Raw genomic sequence first — 17,554 nt, 5'->3', positions numbered from 1 at the left:
CTTCCAACCTGCCAAAAATGCTGCCCTTTCCATGTTTAACAACATGAGAGCAGAATGAATTTACTCATACTTAGTACAAAATTTTCAATACAAGATGAATAAAAACAACTGTAGAAATCCCTCCAAAAATGTCTTTAAGGAGCTCATCAATGATATGGAAGCAGCATTGAGGCCTTTTAACCATTAAAATGCCAGACATTGGTTTTACTGCAATTTTATGAGAGAATATTTGAGTTAAAATTACTAAATAGTCCCAAAATGAAATTCACTGATCCAATGAATACTCGCATGTTTTCTGAAGGCAGAACAGTATACAGTATTTGCTGAGTGATATAGTGATATAGCAAAGCTAGCAATTTTAGCTTTTGTCCTGTTTCTTTTCTTTGAAAATGAACTAGAACTAGACTCCTAACTTTTGACTAGCAGCTATTGAACAGTTTCCAAGCAGAGTCATTGATTGTAAATCAGGAGTTTACAGACACTCAAGTTTAACAATAGGTGTCCTTAAGCCCCTTGGAGTGGTTCATCTCCACCTAGCATGTGCACTACATGTGAAGTGACCTGTGTCATCAAGAACAGGCTGAGGAAACACATTCCTGGAACCCAACCACATGTGGAGGAAAAGCCGTGGGTGGTAGTGACGTAAAACACAGTCAAAGAATGTACTATTAGGATCCCCTGAACAACATTCCCTTCTCCTCTGCTTTTCCTCTCATTTTGAGCATAAAATACTTGCCAGGGCTTCAAAATGGCAATAAAAGATGCTTCACATGTGTTCGGGTGAGCTAACATATGAAACCCATTAAATGGATTGTGTCCTCTGCTCATTTTCCTTGCACGTTTCTGCCTCTGCTTCAGGGAAGGTCACAGGTGGAGGTCACAGGTGAGAAACTCAGTTAAGTTAGCCTTCATATTTGGTTTCAAAACTGTGACCTCGTGATGTATTTGTTTCCCGAAACACTTTAAGTCCCCCAGGGATGCTGCTGCTGCCAAGAGTCCCGATTATTCGAGAGAAGACACGGGCCTGGCAGGGATGCTGGTGTGTCACAACACAGGCAGTTCACGGAGAGGTCACCCATATTAGCTTCAATATTTAAAGGAGAATTCCAGATTGAATTTTATATCAATGTTATTATTCCAATTCATCTGATTTGTCAGGGCATTCATACAAGATGGTCGATGATTCCTTTGAGGAAGAACTTGAAGAAAGAAACCCTGTTGGAATTTTGGGACGGTGTTCAGTCAATTTTGGTGATGGATTGAAAGGTGCTACTCTGTGGTTCTCTGAATACGTGGTACCCCATAGACAAGTGTCCAGCTCCGCGCATGGCCACCATACATGGATTGACACTCACAATCACACCTGATGTCAGGTTAAAGTAGCCAATTCACCAATGCATGTCTTCAGGTTCTGGGAGTAACCAGCGAAGGCATGGGGAGAACATGCGTGCCCCAGGGGGGTTCCAAACCCTTCTTTTTATGAGGCCACTGTGCTAGCCACTCTTCCAAATTGTCCAGAATGTAAAGGAATTTGACTTGAAGATGCTACAAGTTTTTTTTAATGTGTCAGTTCTCACTGAAAAAAAGATAAATCAGGAGTATTTGACCATGTTCCTGTTAATATAAAAATTACAGAACACAGACTAATGCAAGACAGAATGATGCATGACTGTACTTGACAGATGAACAGCTGTGGTCTACCAAATATTTTGGAAAGTTTAAAAATCGAAATCTCTATATCTCACCTCAGAGTTTCAGTTTTTTTAAGCCTTGTCCATGTTGCCAATGGCTGCTCCACACCGCAGTGGAGACTGGGCTGAAAGGACACCCTGAGTTTGATTGCTTTTCAGAGACTTCTGAGGGCCGTGACTGTATTTGCAGATTAGAATTCCATATCTATGCAAATGTTTGTTAGAAAAGTGCTGCCATCCAGAAGTGGAGCCCTCAAACCAAACCTCCAAAAACATAGAGCTCCCTGCGCTTTGTGAGCGCCACGACAATAAATCAGAGGTACACGTGGCTAATTTGTTTCACACAGCAGCCATTCCAGTGAGACATTAAACTGTCGTTTTGAGTTTTTAATCTGCTTTTTGTTCATACTGAGACCTTTAAGGTTCCAGTGGAAAAGTCCTCAGCCTCGTTCCTTTTCCAGAACTCTGTTGTGAATTACACAAACCTGCTTGCGACCGGGGGCCCATGGATTACCTTGAGTGACGGTGATGATTACAGGAATAAGACAGCACTGTTGACTTTTTGTCAAAGTATTTTACTGGCGCCTAGATTTGCAAAATCTCGTTCCATGTCAGAGACAGATTGGATGGTTAATTCTGTTCAGATTTTCTATGGATGCCATTTATATCAGATTTTTACAAAAAAATTACGAAGCTTTTACAATTCACTTTTTCAGCTTTTGGATCTTTTCTTTAAGGACTCTGATGATCGCGTAAACTGTAGGATTATCTGTTGCCTATTTTTAGTAGCAGCACTTTAAAGTAAAACAAAGGCACCTTTTGTGAATTAAACTCAACTCCAAATAAGAAATTCCATCTTTCACATTTGACCCCCCCCCCCCCCCCCCCCCCCCAAAAAAAACCCACCTTAAATTAAGATACTTGCTGATTTCTCATAAACTGTGTTGCCCAACTGGAACTGAGACTTACCTTCTCTGTTGCACCTCAATTTTAAAGACATTAAACTAACTCTTTTCATATGTCCTTGTAATGCTGAACAAATTTATGGACTCTCTCCCTCATGGGCAAAGACAGTGACTTGCTGGCCAGTGATCTATTGTCCAACATGGTTCGTTCTTGCATAACTCAAGTTGAGTGAGCAGAATGGAACCAGACAAGTTTCACTTAGACAAGGACGAATAAGAAGAGGAAAGAATTAAATGCACAAGATGAGGCATTGGGATAATACTTTCATGTCTACCACAATTATGCCCCACCACCAAAAAGTTCCAGCACAGGCCAACGTGTCGGAAAAATTCTGTCTGTTGTGATCTCCTCACTGGCGCGGCTTCCGCTAAAAATAGAGCTGCTGCATATCCTCCACACAGCTGACACGTTTTTGTCCGAGATGCTCCCACCATGTGCCACACTGGGCAGGGTGGCCTCAGATTAGCTGTGGGGGATGTGTCACATATGCCACGAATACAAAGTGCATAGGTTATATGATCTGCAACAAAAACCCGGGTCTTCTTCTAAGATTGAGAGACCTAAACTCTCCACATAGACAAGTAAAGTGGTGCCACGCTATTGAGATCCTAAAAACAAATACAACATTTTTTAAAGTAGATGCTGAAATATACTGGGAGCCACTGATGGTGATGGGAGGCCGGAACAGGTGGGATGTGGCACCCCCGATGCAGTTATCCTGCAGCCAGTTGAGCCCAACTTGGAGAATTACAATAACAAGAGGAAGTAAAACCTGAATTACCCTCCCAAAGTCATGGAAGAGGTGACAGGCTTTCAATGGTGAAACTCGCCGTCTCACAAACCTTTAAGCAGTAGAGTAATAGTAAAACAACACACTGATGATGTTGCCACGTAGCTTGTGATTCAATGGTATGATCTCCGTTAAGTTTTTCATGGCTTTGCATCTCACGTCGAGGCTTCCAATCAATTAATAGGATTATTAAAATTAATTGATTGATTGACTGATTGTGTGAATGTGCCAGGAATTTGGCCAAAACCACTGTTTGGCTTGAGTATTTTCACGAGTTGGGTGCAGATTTTCAATACCTTCTTTCTTCTTTTTTCAAAAGCTGCACCTCCCACCTCCAGTTCTTTTTATTATAAGCGGGACTCTCCCCCTCAAACAGATTCGACTCTGCCTCACTGAGCTGCACCGTTTGGAGCTCACCAAGCTATGAAAGTGCAAAATTTAATTCACCTTGGAAGCTAGGGGTTTGTAAAACAAGAGTCCAGAGCAACGTTTGCCAGAACATCACCTTTTTTTGTTATGGATGACAACACAGTGATGTCAACTTGACATAGATGCATGCCTTCTCAAGGGCACAGCAGTCGTTTCAATCCAGATTTCGCAAGCCCGCGTAGACTTACATTGGTAGTTTCTAAGGTCGTGATCTAGATCTCAGGATTCATCCAAATTCCTGTGGTGCGAGGAGGTTCAGAAGGGTTTTACTTCCATTAATAGTTCCAGGAACTATGTAGTACCTTCGGTAGCAGAGCTGTTTTCTGTATTGAGACTTTTTTGTCCCTTTTATTGAACCATTTTCCCCCCAATTTTCTTTTTTTCAGTATATTTTTCTAAAAATATTCTTCTTTTTTCATCTTGCTTTTCAATCTCATTTAAACTTTATTTATATTGTGTATAACATTTAAGATAATCTCTAGGCACTTGGCACCTGTCTGGGTAAAGGCATACATCATTGCAGGTATTGTTTTTGAATGTGTGAAATATACCACCTACAGTCAGCTTTAATGATGCGAGGTCCGCTATGAGCTCCTCTGGTTAACTCTGAGTGCTGTGAGGCTCGAGTGGATAGTTTGGAACAAGTGTTTCTCATTATGGTGAGTATTGTGCTTGGCAGGAAGGATGCAGAAATCCTGCCAATGCAGAACTCACTTAACAATGCTGCTTCGAAGACCATATATAGTTTCACCTGCTCAGTTCCTAGTGATTGTCCACATAGTCACTACAATTTTGGCTATTCATAGAAAAAAAAAATACAACATACAAGTGTTTTTAAGTGTTTTTGTTATTTTCTTGTCATTTGCTCTCTGTCTACTGGTTTGTCCCCATTGACCTCCACGGCTTCTTGGAAGCACAACATTGTCTGCTGGCCTTGCAAAATGGAGCAAGAAGAACTTGAATTAGAGATCTTTTACAGTCGCATCAGAAAACCAAATTGTAGCAATTGTGGTTTTAACAGCGGATGTTTTAAAAATGGCCACAATGCTGATCTGTCGTGAGGGTATTATTCTCCTCAAGGTGGACAATTTTAAAGTTTTCACACTGGAAAATGAATTGATGAATTTAAAAAAAAAACTTGCATCGGGGGGGGCATCAGTTACATTTTCGAATGAAATCTCAAATGATGTCTAACAGAAATCTGAACAAACGAGGAAATATTATCTGATAATAGTGCACAGCGTTCGAGGAGGTGATCGAGTTCCAGTTCAATCAGCCAGGAAAGGATGAGTACTGAGGAACTAGTCTGTTGAGTTCCCACAGAGCAGAATGACTTGAACAAGCAAACAGTAACTTTTTCTACTCACATCTGTATATAGAACATCTGTAACTATGGAGGAGCTGCAAACAAGCAAAATGCCAACAGCTGTCAGGCTCAAAATTACCCCTAATGATTACCCCATTAGTAAAAGTGCTTGATGCATACTAGTAACAATGTTTGGTTTTTGCTGACCAGGATTAAATCAACTTTTTAAAAAAAATGTTAATTAAGCATCCTAAAAAGGGCAACAAATGAGTCACTTTTGCCATCTTTATTTTATTGGGAGAATTCAGCAAATTATCAGGCTAAACTTTACTTTTAACAAAGTCACGCTGCTGTGCTTTTCACATTTCCCCCCAGTCAATTGTAACATGTTTTATTATGGATGCTGTAAATATCAAATGACATTTATATCCCCCACATGGGACATGTAGAAAGTGATAGTTTCATAATTCGTATCGATACCTCATGTCCTGTCCGTCATGTATTCTACGCAATGTGATGCTATATTCACAGAGGATTCAGCGACCCGGGTATCTCATAAGGGACTGGGGTTGTGGCACTTACTGTATGTTTCTATCTGTTGGCAATGGAGTAAAATCCTGGGAAAACCATTTGGGCCTTGATTGATTGAAAGATTGATTGGTCTCTGTATTAGCAATATGCCTGTGCCAAATCCTAAGACAGACCAGACAGCTCCCTCCATATCAAATTAAAGCCGCCCCAAAACCCCCTCTTCCATCCACCCTTCCTGTCTGAAATGTTTTGCAATGCTGCTTCAGAATGCAAGCCAAGTGTGTAATAACTTTGCTAACTGGGCTGGATAATGCCGACTTATAAAGCTGACCTACATACTCGACATGTTGTCCAGGCCTGATATGGTTGACCATTGTGTAGCGTATTTTCCAACAGATGAGAGACGCCAAGAACTTTCTGTCAACAGATAAGAAGTTTTCCTAGAAAGATCTAACAGACTCAGAGGTTTAAGTCTTGTTTTTTTAGTCCAATGAAACCCATGTGCCACAATTGTAGGTTTTGTTATAACTTAACTCTTGTTTTATCAGATGACAGCTATTATATAATGTTCTTTTCTTTGTTGTTTTAAGGGATCATGGGAGAACAAGAGTTTTCAAAGTGAGGTGAGCTCAGTGGTTACATTAGGACGTCGCCCCCCCACCCCCACTCCCACCCCCACTCCACCCCCCTTCTAGCCCGCATGGGGCTTGTTAGACGTAAAAGTTGTAACAGGTGGCATGACCATGACTCCTGATGGCTGACCGACAGTGGGAATGTTAGTGTGTGACAAACTGAGCCATGGAAGCATGAAAAAGGTGCAACACAGATCTGTGAAACCCACGGAATCTTAAAATGTTGGAATAATGATCGTATCACCACCTCAGCAGGGGTGATTGTTAGAATCATACACAGATGAGCCATTAGTGCAACAAATAAGAATGGTGTGCTTGACTTGGAGCATTAGCCAGTTGAAGAGATTTATAATGTAACTGGTTTTCTCCAAAAGGCATTGGGTATCATCTCCCACGGCAGTGTTTATGTAGGCCGAGTTTAAATATTTGAGGAGCACATGTGGGGATGAATGGTGGCAGAGGTTTTCTTCATAAAGCCGTGAAGGACCAGTCAGCGGGGGGTCATTTTAAGATAAGTGTCAACATCGTGAGATCTGACCTCTGCCAACTCAGCAAACAGCACGTTGCCAATGCCCTGAAAGGTGTCGACGGCAGCTTTCTGGAAATGCCTGGAGATCTTCTCAGAACACCTTTGATAGTTCCAGCAGGTTTTGGACATGGTAAATTCTGAACAGCAGTTCTAAAGTAACAATGACAAGAGATAGAAGCGAAGAGGAACGGGTGCTGCCGTAACCCCGATTGGTTGATAGCGACACTGTGCAATGAGGAGGAAAATACAAACTACAGGACCATCGCCCTGGCTACCGGAGTCATTGTCCACTGCCATTTTAGAGGAATGAACAGCAACAGCCTCAACAGCATTCACAACAGAGGGCTATCGGTTCTGCAGATCCAAGGAGGAGTATTAAATAATGCAAAACAGCTTTCAATCTGGAAGAACTGTTACACTAAGAGAAAGACATTAGCTTTTCTTAAAGTTCCTTTTACTTGCAGGGCTTATGGTTCAAAGACATTTATTGTTCTTTTATTGTGAGGGTGCCGAGGCCTAGCTTAACCTCTAGACATTTGTTGAATATCTTTGTTGTTTTTCTTGCAGCTTTTCTTGGCCAACCTCGCCAGATTGTTAAATTAGTATTAATTTTTCTTTCAATTGAGAAAGGCCTATTTGCGATGTCACTCAATGACCAGCAGGAGGTGCGCCTTCTGCTTCAATTCACAAAGGCATTGAGAAGCCTTCTGCATGATGGCAATTATTATACAGATATGACAGCAGCTTTAAGCAACTTTGTCAGGTGATGAAAACATTTTCTGTCAGTACGGACTCAAACAGGAAGTTGATAGTTCCACCCACCTTTGGTGCCATCAGTGTTTTTTTGCTAGCTCACTCACATTCTACTACAAGCCTCTATTTTTCACTCTGAACTTTCTGGGGATTTCACCCCTCTTGCTCTAACTGGTCACCTGCACCAAACTCCCCCACACCTACTGATGGAGATGCGCCCTCCAGGACTCAATGGAGAAGACGTGGAAAGGAAATAAAGGTTGTCTTCAACAAAGTTGATTTTGTTTATTTGAAAAACTGTCTTTTAGTGGTCTGACTTGATGCCAGTCACCATCTCTACTGTACTCCGTAGGGGTTTACAGATGCTCTAAATGGGAGTACAAATAATCCACCAGTTGGACTGGGTTAGAGCATAGGCTTTGGCCCAGAGGTGACTCAGCTCCAACGCCACATCATCAACTTTGCTATAAGGTTTCTTGTCATTCATCATTGTATTCTCCTCACTTGGGTAGGCAGGCCTTATGAGGGTTCAATTTTAGGCTATCCATTAATAAAAACATAAAAAACAAACTGGGAACAAGGCAGCTGTGTTCATGTGGCCCTATAAAAAACCGAAGTGGTCACTCTACACATTTAAAAAGTTTTACTTTGGTGAGCTTTTTTAATACCTTATTTCTTATTCTGTTCTATTTTTGGATTTCAGGTTTTAAAAATTAAAGGAAAAAGGAACCACTGCAGTGAAAGATGTGCTCTGATTTTGTCTGCTAGGTGTTTTTTCTTCTTATAATTTATGTAGGGAAGTTCTTGTTTCATAAAAGTTCAGTAATGCATTCAGTTTGGGAGTGTCGCTGCTCCAAAATTCATAAATAACTACTCAGATAAATAAATATCTGTAGTTAATCATAAAATTGGCACCTTTCTCCTGAATTTAGCTTTGGTAATGGCAGCAAATACAAGTATTGGGCCAAAAAGTGTGGGTATTTATTATTATCGGCCTTTAAATGCCCTTTTTCTAGTTTGCAAAACCTGTCTCAGCTCTTACAAAACATCTAACATTTCAAAACAGTGATTCAATATTTAATTGAATCCTGCCAGTGTGGACACAAGACATTGACAACTTTGTTTGAAATTACATGATTGTGACACATGTAGATGGACAAACTCAACATTTTAATGGAGTGAGTGAAAAGAACATGTCTAAATTTTCTTGCACCACCAGGTTTCAAAAACAGATGAGTTGATGAGTCAAGATGAGTCAAGAGCTCTGCTTTGACTGCTGGCTCAAACGTCAGCTCTAATGGATAACGGTTCACTCAAAAGCCTAATTCCACCATGAGTGAGGTCTGACATTTTTTTAGGTCTGAAGCAGATTGATTGGGGAAACAGTGTCCTCTGTTGGTAAAAAAGGCGAACTTTTTTCTATTGGCCGCCAGAGCAGTGCCCTCTTGTCCCCAGAATTGTGTACTGACGATACTTACGATTTTTTTGTAGTTTGTAAAATAAAACAAAAGAATAAGCATAAAACAATAGTTTTACTACAACTTTGCCTCACTTGAAATATGAGGATTTACATTTTTACTTAACACAATTGGAACTTCACTTCCTTTGTCAGGATTCAACTTTCTTGTAAAGGTATCATGTGTTGGATGGGTAATTGTTGGGTTGGGTTTTTACAGGACCCGAAAGCAGGCAAGAACGCAGTGATAGAAAAAGTTCAAAAACAGGTTTTATTCAACAAGCTCAGACTGGCAGTCCTCCTGAACTGCAGGGAAGCAATAGTTCAATCTTCCGGGGCGCACAGGAGTGGGGTTCTGCACGTTCACAAATCCAGCAGGACGGCATGGAGACCTTAAGCGAGCAGGGGAACACACCAAAACACTCCGACGCTGGGAGGAAATTGCCGTCAACTGCGCCTGCCTGCAGCGCCAGCTGTTGCCAATAATGACTCCTCCACGCCCCCTGCAGGAAAAACCAAACACAACCCGGAACCCTGGACCCCAACAGGTGATGTTTTAATGTTGATGTATTAATTTGCTAGTGAACTTATTTTTATCATTATGGTTAAATCAGTTGCTGTGTACCCTCCCCATGACCCTGAAATGGATAAAATGGTTAAGAAGATGAGAGACGAGACTCGCTGTTTTGAATAGTTTTGAATAGGTTAATCTCCAGGAAAAATTATACATATATAAAATGTGTGTGTGTGTGTGTGTGTGTGTGTGTGTGTGTGTGTGTTTCCTTCATTTTTTTACTTTTTATTTTGCAAGCTTGCAATAAGAAATCCAAAATCATTAAATCAGTTAGTCAAGTCTAAGACAAAAGGCTCCAAAGAAACATCTCCAAATCAGTAAATACCAGGATACCAGCCAGGATTGAATTGAAATTTACAATCCACAAATCTCCAGGCACTAAAGTTGTCAGAGAGCTGTCAAGAATGCAAATTATGTCCAAATATAGCCTGTATTACAACTTGCTCTTTGATCCTGATCCATCCAAGTGACACCCGTGTGATAAAACATTGCAGAAATCAGGAAACGTTTTTTTTCAGGGGTTACACAGCTCATGTGATGCAGTCCTCTTACAGTTGCACCATCGGCTGCACACTGAAAAAAAAGGCCGGTCTTTGCTGTCTGTTTTATGTGAGGCCGAACACCCGTGAGGAGTGCTAGAAATTAGAGCCGAGCAGATGTTAAAAGTCAAAATCAGATGGAGGGATTTTTCCCATGAAAATTTAGAAACTTTAAATTACATCCAGATTTTTTTAAATTTCTATATAGAATGTGTGTGTGTGTGTGTGTGTGTGTGTGTAAGAGAGAGAGAATTCAGTTAATTTCATAAATAAAATGCATTTTTAGTTTAAAAAAAGAATGCATATAGACTGTAGACTAAAGATGCGAGAATAAAGTTCAAGAATAAAGTTCGAAGTTTATTAAACTCTCTTAGCGTTATGGGGCCAAATGACGTTCGTAAGTCGAATAATAACTCATTAATTTGTCATTTTGCAAGGCAATTAACATATTTAAAAGCTAACGATGAATTAATTCAAAGAATGTCCTATTTTGTAAATTTTTTTTGGTTCTCACAGCTTGTTGGCATGACAACGTGTGTTCCAGGACGTGCAAATAAACGCCTGGATGCAACGAACAGATTTGCTCATGATTTGAGCTACAGAGAGTGTGTAAATGTATAAATGTCAGACCAGGCCTGACTTTTTGCCAGTGTGGACTTGGTGACATCTCTTGGCAATAGTTTGTCTTACAGCCCGTCCATCCCAGGCTACCATTGAAACCTGGAAGAGCAACATTTTTAGAACTATTGATGATGGCGTTTAAGAAATTATTCTACACGAATAATATCTCTGAATATTTGATCACACAGGGTTTATTTCTGCCAAAATTGTGTGTGGAATACTAAAGATATGGAAAAATATATATTTTCAGGTTTTATTTAATTGTTATTTAGGGTTTTTTTGCATATTTAATTACACCTCTCATGTCACATATATATTAAATCATTGGGGCACAGACAGTCTGCATTTATAGAGATCATATATATTAAAACATAATCTTTTGCCTTTGACGCTGCTCTTGGGGATTACGGAACAACACTTACATGTACTTAAACTCTACACAATAAAATGATGATGTGCTAAATGATCTTTATCCGAACCTTTCCAGCCCTTAAGCTACCCAAACACACCCTCTTCCTCAGCTGAAGAGAATCAGCCTCTTCTTCATGTAAAGAAAAGCAAGGTAAGCAGCTCCCCCTAGAACGCTGATGACCAGCGTGGTGCTTAAAATAACCGGCGCATTTTTCCGGGCCACGCGGAATGCTACCGGAAGGACGGCAGAGATCAGGATGTTGTTGACGTGGCCCAGCACTCTCCTAAAGGCTGGGCGCTCCACCACACGCTCATAATATGTTTCCACGTTCACGCGGTTGCCATTGCCCCAGTAGCGGCGGGAGAGGCCGAGGAATTTGAGCCGGTGCAAGGTGACTGCCAGAGACACGTCAGCCATGCTGAAGAACTCGCCACACAGCCAGGACTGACTGCCTTCTTCTACGAAGAGAAGTAAATTATCATGAGTGGCTACAGCCACCCACTGTGAGGTAAGTGATGAACTCTTGTGGTCATGTACCTGGTGTTTCTTCTACCCTCCTCTGAAGCTCGGTCTCCACCTGGTCCATCACGTTCTCCAGTTCATCCAGAAGCTTCTTTAGGTACTTCATATTGTCATGGTCAAAGAGTTTAGACTGCAGGGTGTTTTCATACATCAGTTAGTGCATATTAACCTAACCACAGTTAGCTGTGTGTCTGAAGCAATTCTTTGCTTGCCTATGGTGGAAATTCTGCATTGGCCTAAATTGGCTATAAACATTACCATTAGCTATAGCTCCGACACATAGCAAAGATTTACTTTCATAACTGTACAAAATATACAATTAGAAAAATACAGATAGGAATTTACTTACTTTGAGGCGCCGTTGTTTAGCCAAATATGCATCTTTAAGTTCTGGATTCTGCTCTGCCAGATTCGTTAGTTCTGTTTGTGTGTTTACAATCTGTGCTGTCAGACATAAAGTAATGCATGAGATATAATGATTTCACATAAAATTTCATGTGTTATGTTCAGATCATCAGCACATAATAATCATGCTACCAAAAATGAAGATGATAAATGACTATCTCGCCACAGTGTGGTATCATCCATCCATCCATTCTCTACGGCTTATCCGGGGTCGGGTCGCGGGGGCAGCAGCCTAAGGAGAGAAGCCCAGACTTCCCTCTCCCCAGCTACCTCCTCCAGCTCATCCGGAGGGATCCCCAGGCGTTCCCAGGCCAGCCGAGAGACATAGTCTCTCCAACGTGTCCTGGGTCTCCCCGGGGGTCTCCTACCGGAGGGACATGCCCTGAACACCTCACCAGGGAGGCGTCCAGGGGGCATCCTGACTAGATGCCCAAGCCACCCCATCTGGCTCCTCTCAACGCGGAGGAGCAGCGACTCTACTCCGAGCTCCTCCCGGATGGCAGAGCTTCTCACCCTATCTCTAAGGGAGAGCCCAGCCACCCTACGGAGGAAGCTCATTTCAGCCGCTTGTACCCGTGATCTTGTTCTTTCGGTCATTACCCAAAGCTCATGACCATAGGTGAGGGTAGGAACGAAGATCGACCGGTAAATCGAGAGCTTCGCCTTTCGGCTCAGCTCTCTCTTCACCACAACGGACCGGTGCAGAGTCCGCATTACTGTGGACGCCGCACCGATCCGCCTGTCGATCTCCCGCTCCATTCTTCCCTCACTCGTGAACAAGACCCCGAGGTACTTAAACTCCTCCACTTGGGGCAGGATCTCCTCCTTTACCCGGAGAAGGCACTCCACCTTTTTCCGGTCGAGAACCATGGCCTCGGATTTGGAGGTGCTGATTCTCATCCCAGCTGCTTCACATGCGGCGGCGAACCGATCCAGTTGGAGGTCACGGGCCGATGAAGCCAACAGGACCACATCATCCGCAAAAAGCAGAGACGCGATCCTGAGGTCACCAAACCGGATCCCCTCAACACCATGACTGCACCTAGAAATTCTGTCCATAAAAATTATGAACAGAATCGGTGACAAAGGGCAGCCCTGGCGGAGGCCAACCCTCACCGGAAACGAGTTCGACTTACTGCCAGCAATTCGGGCCAAACTCTGGCACCGATCGTACAGGGAGCGGACAGCCCGTATCAGCGGGCCCGACACCCCATACTCTCGGAGGACCCCCCACAGGACCCCCCGAGGGACACGGTCGAATGCCTTCTCCAAGTCCACAAAACACATGTGGACTGGTTGGGCAAACTCCCATGCACCCTCGAAGACCCTGCGGAGGGTGTAGAGCTGGTCCACTGTTCCACGCCCAGGGCGAAAACCACATTGCTCCTCCTGAATCCGAGGTTCGACTATCCGGCGGACCCTCCTCTCCAGTACCCCTGAATAGACCTTACCAGGGAGGCTGAGGAGTGTGATCCCCCTATAGTTGGAACACACCCTCCGGTCCCCCTTCTTAAAAAGAGGGACTACCACCCCGGTCTGCCAATCCAGCGGCACTGCCCCCGATGTCCACGCGATGTTGCAGAGTCGAGTCAACCACGACAGCCCTACAACATCCAGAGCCTTAAGGGACTCTGGGCGGATCTCATCCACCCCCGGGGCCTTGCCACCGAGGAGTTTTTTAACTACCTCGGCAACTTCAGCCCCGGAGATACGAGAGCCCATCTCCAGGTCCCCAGGCCCTACTTCCTCACTGGAAGGCGTGTTGGTGGGATTGAGGAGGTCCTCGAAGTATTCCTTCCACCGATCCACAACATCCCGAGTTGAGGTCAGCAGCACACCATCACCACTATACACAGTGTTGACAGTGCACTGCTTCCCCCTCCTCAGACGCCGGATGGTGGTCCAGAACCTTTTCGAGGCCGTCCGAAAGTCGTTCTCCATGGCCTCACCGAACTCTTCCCATGCCCGAGTCTTTGCCTCGGCAACCGCCGTAGCTGCACTCCGCTTGGCACGCCGGTACCCATCTGCTGCCTCAGGAGTCCCACAGGCCAGTAAGGCCCGATACGACTCCTTCTTCAGCTTGACGGCATCCCTCACCGCTGGTGTCCACCAGCGGGTTCGGGCATTGCCGCCATGACAGGCACCAACCACCTTGCGGCCACAGCACCGGTCAGCTGCCTCAACAATGGAGGCACGGAACACGGTCCACTCGGACTCAATGTCCCCCGCCTCCCCCGGGACATGGTCAAAGCTCTCCCGGAGGCGTGAGTTGAAGCTCCTTCTGACAGGGGACTCTGCCAGGCGTTCCCAGCAGACCCTCACAACACGTTTGGGCCTGCCAGGTCTGTCCGGCATCCTTCCCCACCATCGGAGCCAACTCACCACCAGGTGGTGATCAGTTGACAGCTCCGCCCCTCTCTTCACCCGAGTGTCCAGAACATGCGGCCGCAAATCCGATGACACAACCACAAAGTCGATCATCGATCTGCGGCCTAAGGCGTCCTGGTGCCAAGTGCACATGTGGACGCCTTTATGTCTGAACAAGGTGTTCGTTATGGACAATCTGAGACGAGCACAGAAGTCCAATAACAAAACACCACTCGGGTTCAGATCAGGGGGCCGTTCTTCCCAATCACACCTCTCCAGGTCACACTGTCATTGCCAACGTGAGCATTGAAGTCACCCAGGAGGACGAGGGAGCCCCCAGAAGGGGCACTCTCCAGCACTCCCTCTAAGGACTCCAAAAAGGGTGGATACGCTGAACTGCTGTTTGGACCATAGGCACAAACAACAGTCAGGATCCGTCCCCCCACCCGAAGGCGAAGGGAGGCTACCCTCTCATCCACCGGGGTAAACTCCAATACACAGGCACTGAGCTGGGGAGCAACCAGAATTGCCACCCCTGCTCGTCGCCTCTCACCATCGGCAACTCCAGAGTGGTAGAGAGTCCAACCCCTCTCAAGAAGACTGGTTCCAGAGCCCTTGCCGTGCGTCGAGGTGAGGCCAACTATATCTAGTCGGAACTTCTCAACCTCGCGCACCAACTCAGGCTCCTTTCCCACCAGAGAGGTGACATTCCATGTCCCTAGAGCCAGTTTGTGCAGCCGGGAATCAGACCGCCAAGGTCCCTGCCTCCGGCTGCTACCCAAAACACAATGCACCCGACCCCCTTGGCCCCTCCTGCAGGTGGTGAGCCCACGGGAAGGGGGTCCCATGTTGCCTCTTCGGGCTGCGCCCGGCCGGACTCCATGGGCAGAGGTCCGGCCACCAGGCGCTCGCCAACGTGCCCCACCCCCAGGCCTGGCTCCAGGAGGGGGCCCCGGTGACCCGCATCCGGGCAAGGGAAACTTGGCACCAATGTTGTTCAGCATCATTAGGGGGTCCTGGGCTACGCTTTGTCTGGTCCCTCACCTAGGACCTGTTTGCCATGGGTGGCCCTACCAGGGGCATATAGCCCCAGACAACGGAGCTCCTAGGATCATTGGGACACGCAAACCCCTCCACCACGATAAGGTGGCAGCCCAGGGAGGGGAGTGTGGTATCATCTCCTCTTTAATTCATGTGTATAAAAATAGGGCCGTTGCCCTGGCAACTAGTGGTCTTTTACTTCAAGCATTGTGTTGACTGTTATGTTTCTCTGTAAAAGAACGTCGTACTTCGTATACATGTAGCAGCATATGCCGGTACGTGGGAGTCCACTGTGATCTCCGGGTGCAGAATGCAGCCATGGGTGTAGGCATCCATCTGCAGCGAGTCCAGCAGCTCCCTGTAGTGCTGCACTCTGTGGTAATAAGTGCTGCCCTCTTCTGGAATCAGCTTGGGACTTCCCTCTGGAGGAAAACAAGTTATGAAAATAAGAGGTAAGCCATCTTATCCTTTATTTATATAATGTAAATCAACCCACTCAAAGATAAAGAAGAAAAAACAATAATAAATTCAATGAAATCTCAAGTCCTTTTAGGTTAGATAGTTTGGTGCTTACCAGATTTTCTCCTTTTTTAGGCTTGACTGGAACAAAGCTATCACGGATCATTGTAACCCAAAGGAAAATCAAAAGATTTAACCAAAGTTATAAAAGAATGGTTGAACATGCAACAAAACCACACACAAGTGAGTAAATAAATGTCAAAACCAAACATTTAGTAGAGGTTTGGGCCGTTGTTTGGTCTTACCATCATTGAAGTTCTGCTCTAGGTAGTCCATGATCTGTGTTGGGTCACAAATGATGTTGTCCTTATGGACCAGGACCGGCACCTCTCCAGTGGGATTCAGATGCATAAACCAGGGCTCATTGTGCTCACTGAGCGGTAGGCTCACATCGTACTCCTCACAGTGAAAACCTTTCTCTGCTACAGCCAGACGAACCTGCAAAACAGCAGAACCATCTCAGCAGTTCAGCTTGTTTATTATCTCCTTAAAAATAGGGCCAGATTAAAAGTCTAAAGTAATGGAACAAAGAGTTAATATTTTATGACAACTTTTATGTTACTGCTGATATATTGTGTTTCTACAGCCCTTATTTTGACACTACCTTTAATAAGAGGTAAATGTTGCACAAGTCAAACGAAAAAAAATAATTTTCCAAAAGGAACAAGAAACCCAGTTGAAAATTAAAAGATTTGTGTGACTTGGAATGGAAACTATGTGAGCGGTATTGAGTTGATTCTTTGACCTTTTACAGATTTCAATATAACATGACTTGAATGTAAAGGAAAATAAGATCATAAATTGTTTCTTTATTTCTGCAACACGAAAATGCGGCACATAGAAACAAGGAGCTGTCCACGACACCGCGGTGCTGAAACGTCAACTTCGCTCACCTTCTGAGAATTAAAGGACTGCGTCCAGTGATAAAGCGTCAGTTTGGCGTCACTTTGTTTCGAACCTTGTTGCTCTGGCCCTTCATCTTTTTCAGAACCTGCCTCTACAAGAGCAGCTTTCTCATCTTGACAGTCAGAGATGCTTTCAGACGCCATTTTATCATTTATTCGTTTTTCGGGTTGGAGAACCTAATTTATGGACGTGCGCCATCTCCTGGTTCGGAGCAAACTAACATCATTTTTTTTTTCCAGCACAAACTCTGCTGTAAGCTTATTAAGTGAGACTTGAAGCTCAAAATATAGAAGAATTTATTGTTTCACATTTCAACTAAAAACAATTAAACACGAAAGACTGGCACATCCTGTGTTTATAACCAAATTGTCAGTCAAGCATACAATAAATATAGATCAACAACAGAGGTCGCTCTCATCCATTTACTTCATAGACAACTGATTGTGCGCCGTTTGCCAAATTACCATGATTTAGCATAATAAAGACCGTTTATAATTTAAAATGGAATAAGGAATGTTGCTGAACGAAAAAAGTGCTGTGTAATGTAAAATTAATTGGTTCTAAC

The 17,554-nt window shown here is 44.1% G+C and overlaps 1 protein-coding gene across 1 annotated transcript; it reads right to left on the bottom strand.

Annotated features, from left to right (window-relative positions):
* Positions 1-11,099: 11,099 nt before the first annotated feature.
* On the bottom strand, positions 11,100-17,173 carry gdap1 (ganglioside induced differentiation associated protein 1). Its single transcript, XM_003977350.3, has 6 exons — positions 16,977-17,173; positions 16,329-16,521; positions 15,813-15,986; positions 12,101-12,195; positions 11,767-11,881; positions 11,100-11,687 (listed from the first exon to the last, which is right to left on the bottom strand). Exons 1-6 carry the CDS (start codon positions 17,130-17,132, stop codon positions 11,335-11,337), a joined length of 1,086 nt encoding a protein of 361 aa, XP_003977399.1. The 5' UTR covers positions 17,133-17,173; the 3' UTR covers positions 11,100-11,334.
* Positions 17,174-17,554: the final 381 nt, after the last annotated feature.

This window comes from Takifugu rubripes, chromosome 10 (assembly GCF_901000725.2).
Source record: "Takifugu rubripes chromosome 10, fTakRub1.2, whole genome shotgun sequence".
In the NCBI taxonomy this organism is placed as follows: domain Eukaryota; kingdom Metazoa; phylum Chordata; class Actinopteri; order Tetraodontiformes; family Tetraodontidae; genus Takifugu; species Takifugu rubripes.
Note: the sequence above shows the minus strand (reverse complement) of the source record. Positions and strands in the feature narration are given on the sequence as shown.

Excerpts from the sequence above, each read along its gene's own strand:
- gdap1 (XM_003977350.3), bottom strand. The coding sequence starts at position 17,132 with ATGGCGTCTGAAAGCATCTCTGACTGTCAAGATGAGAAAGCTGCTCTT. Across the intron at positions 16,522-16,976 it reads AGTCCTTTAATTCTCAGAAG|GTTCGTCTGGCTGTAGCAGA; the intron begins GTGAGCGAAGTT and ends GCTGTTTTGCAG. Across the intron at positions 12,196-15,812 it reads TGCTGCTACATGTATACGAA|CACAGATTGTAAACACACAA; the intron begins GTACGACGTTCT and ends TATGTCTGACAG.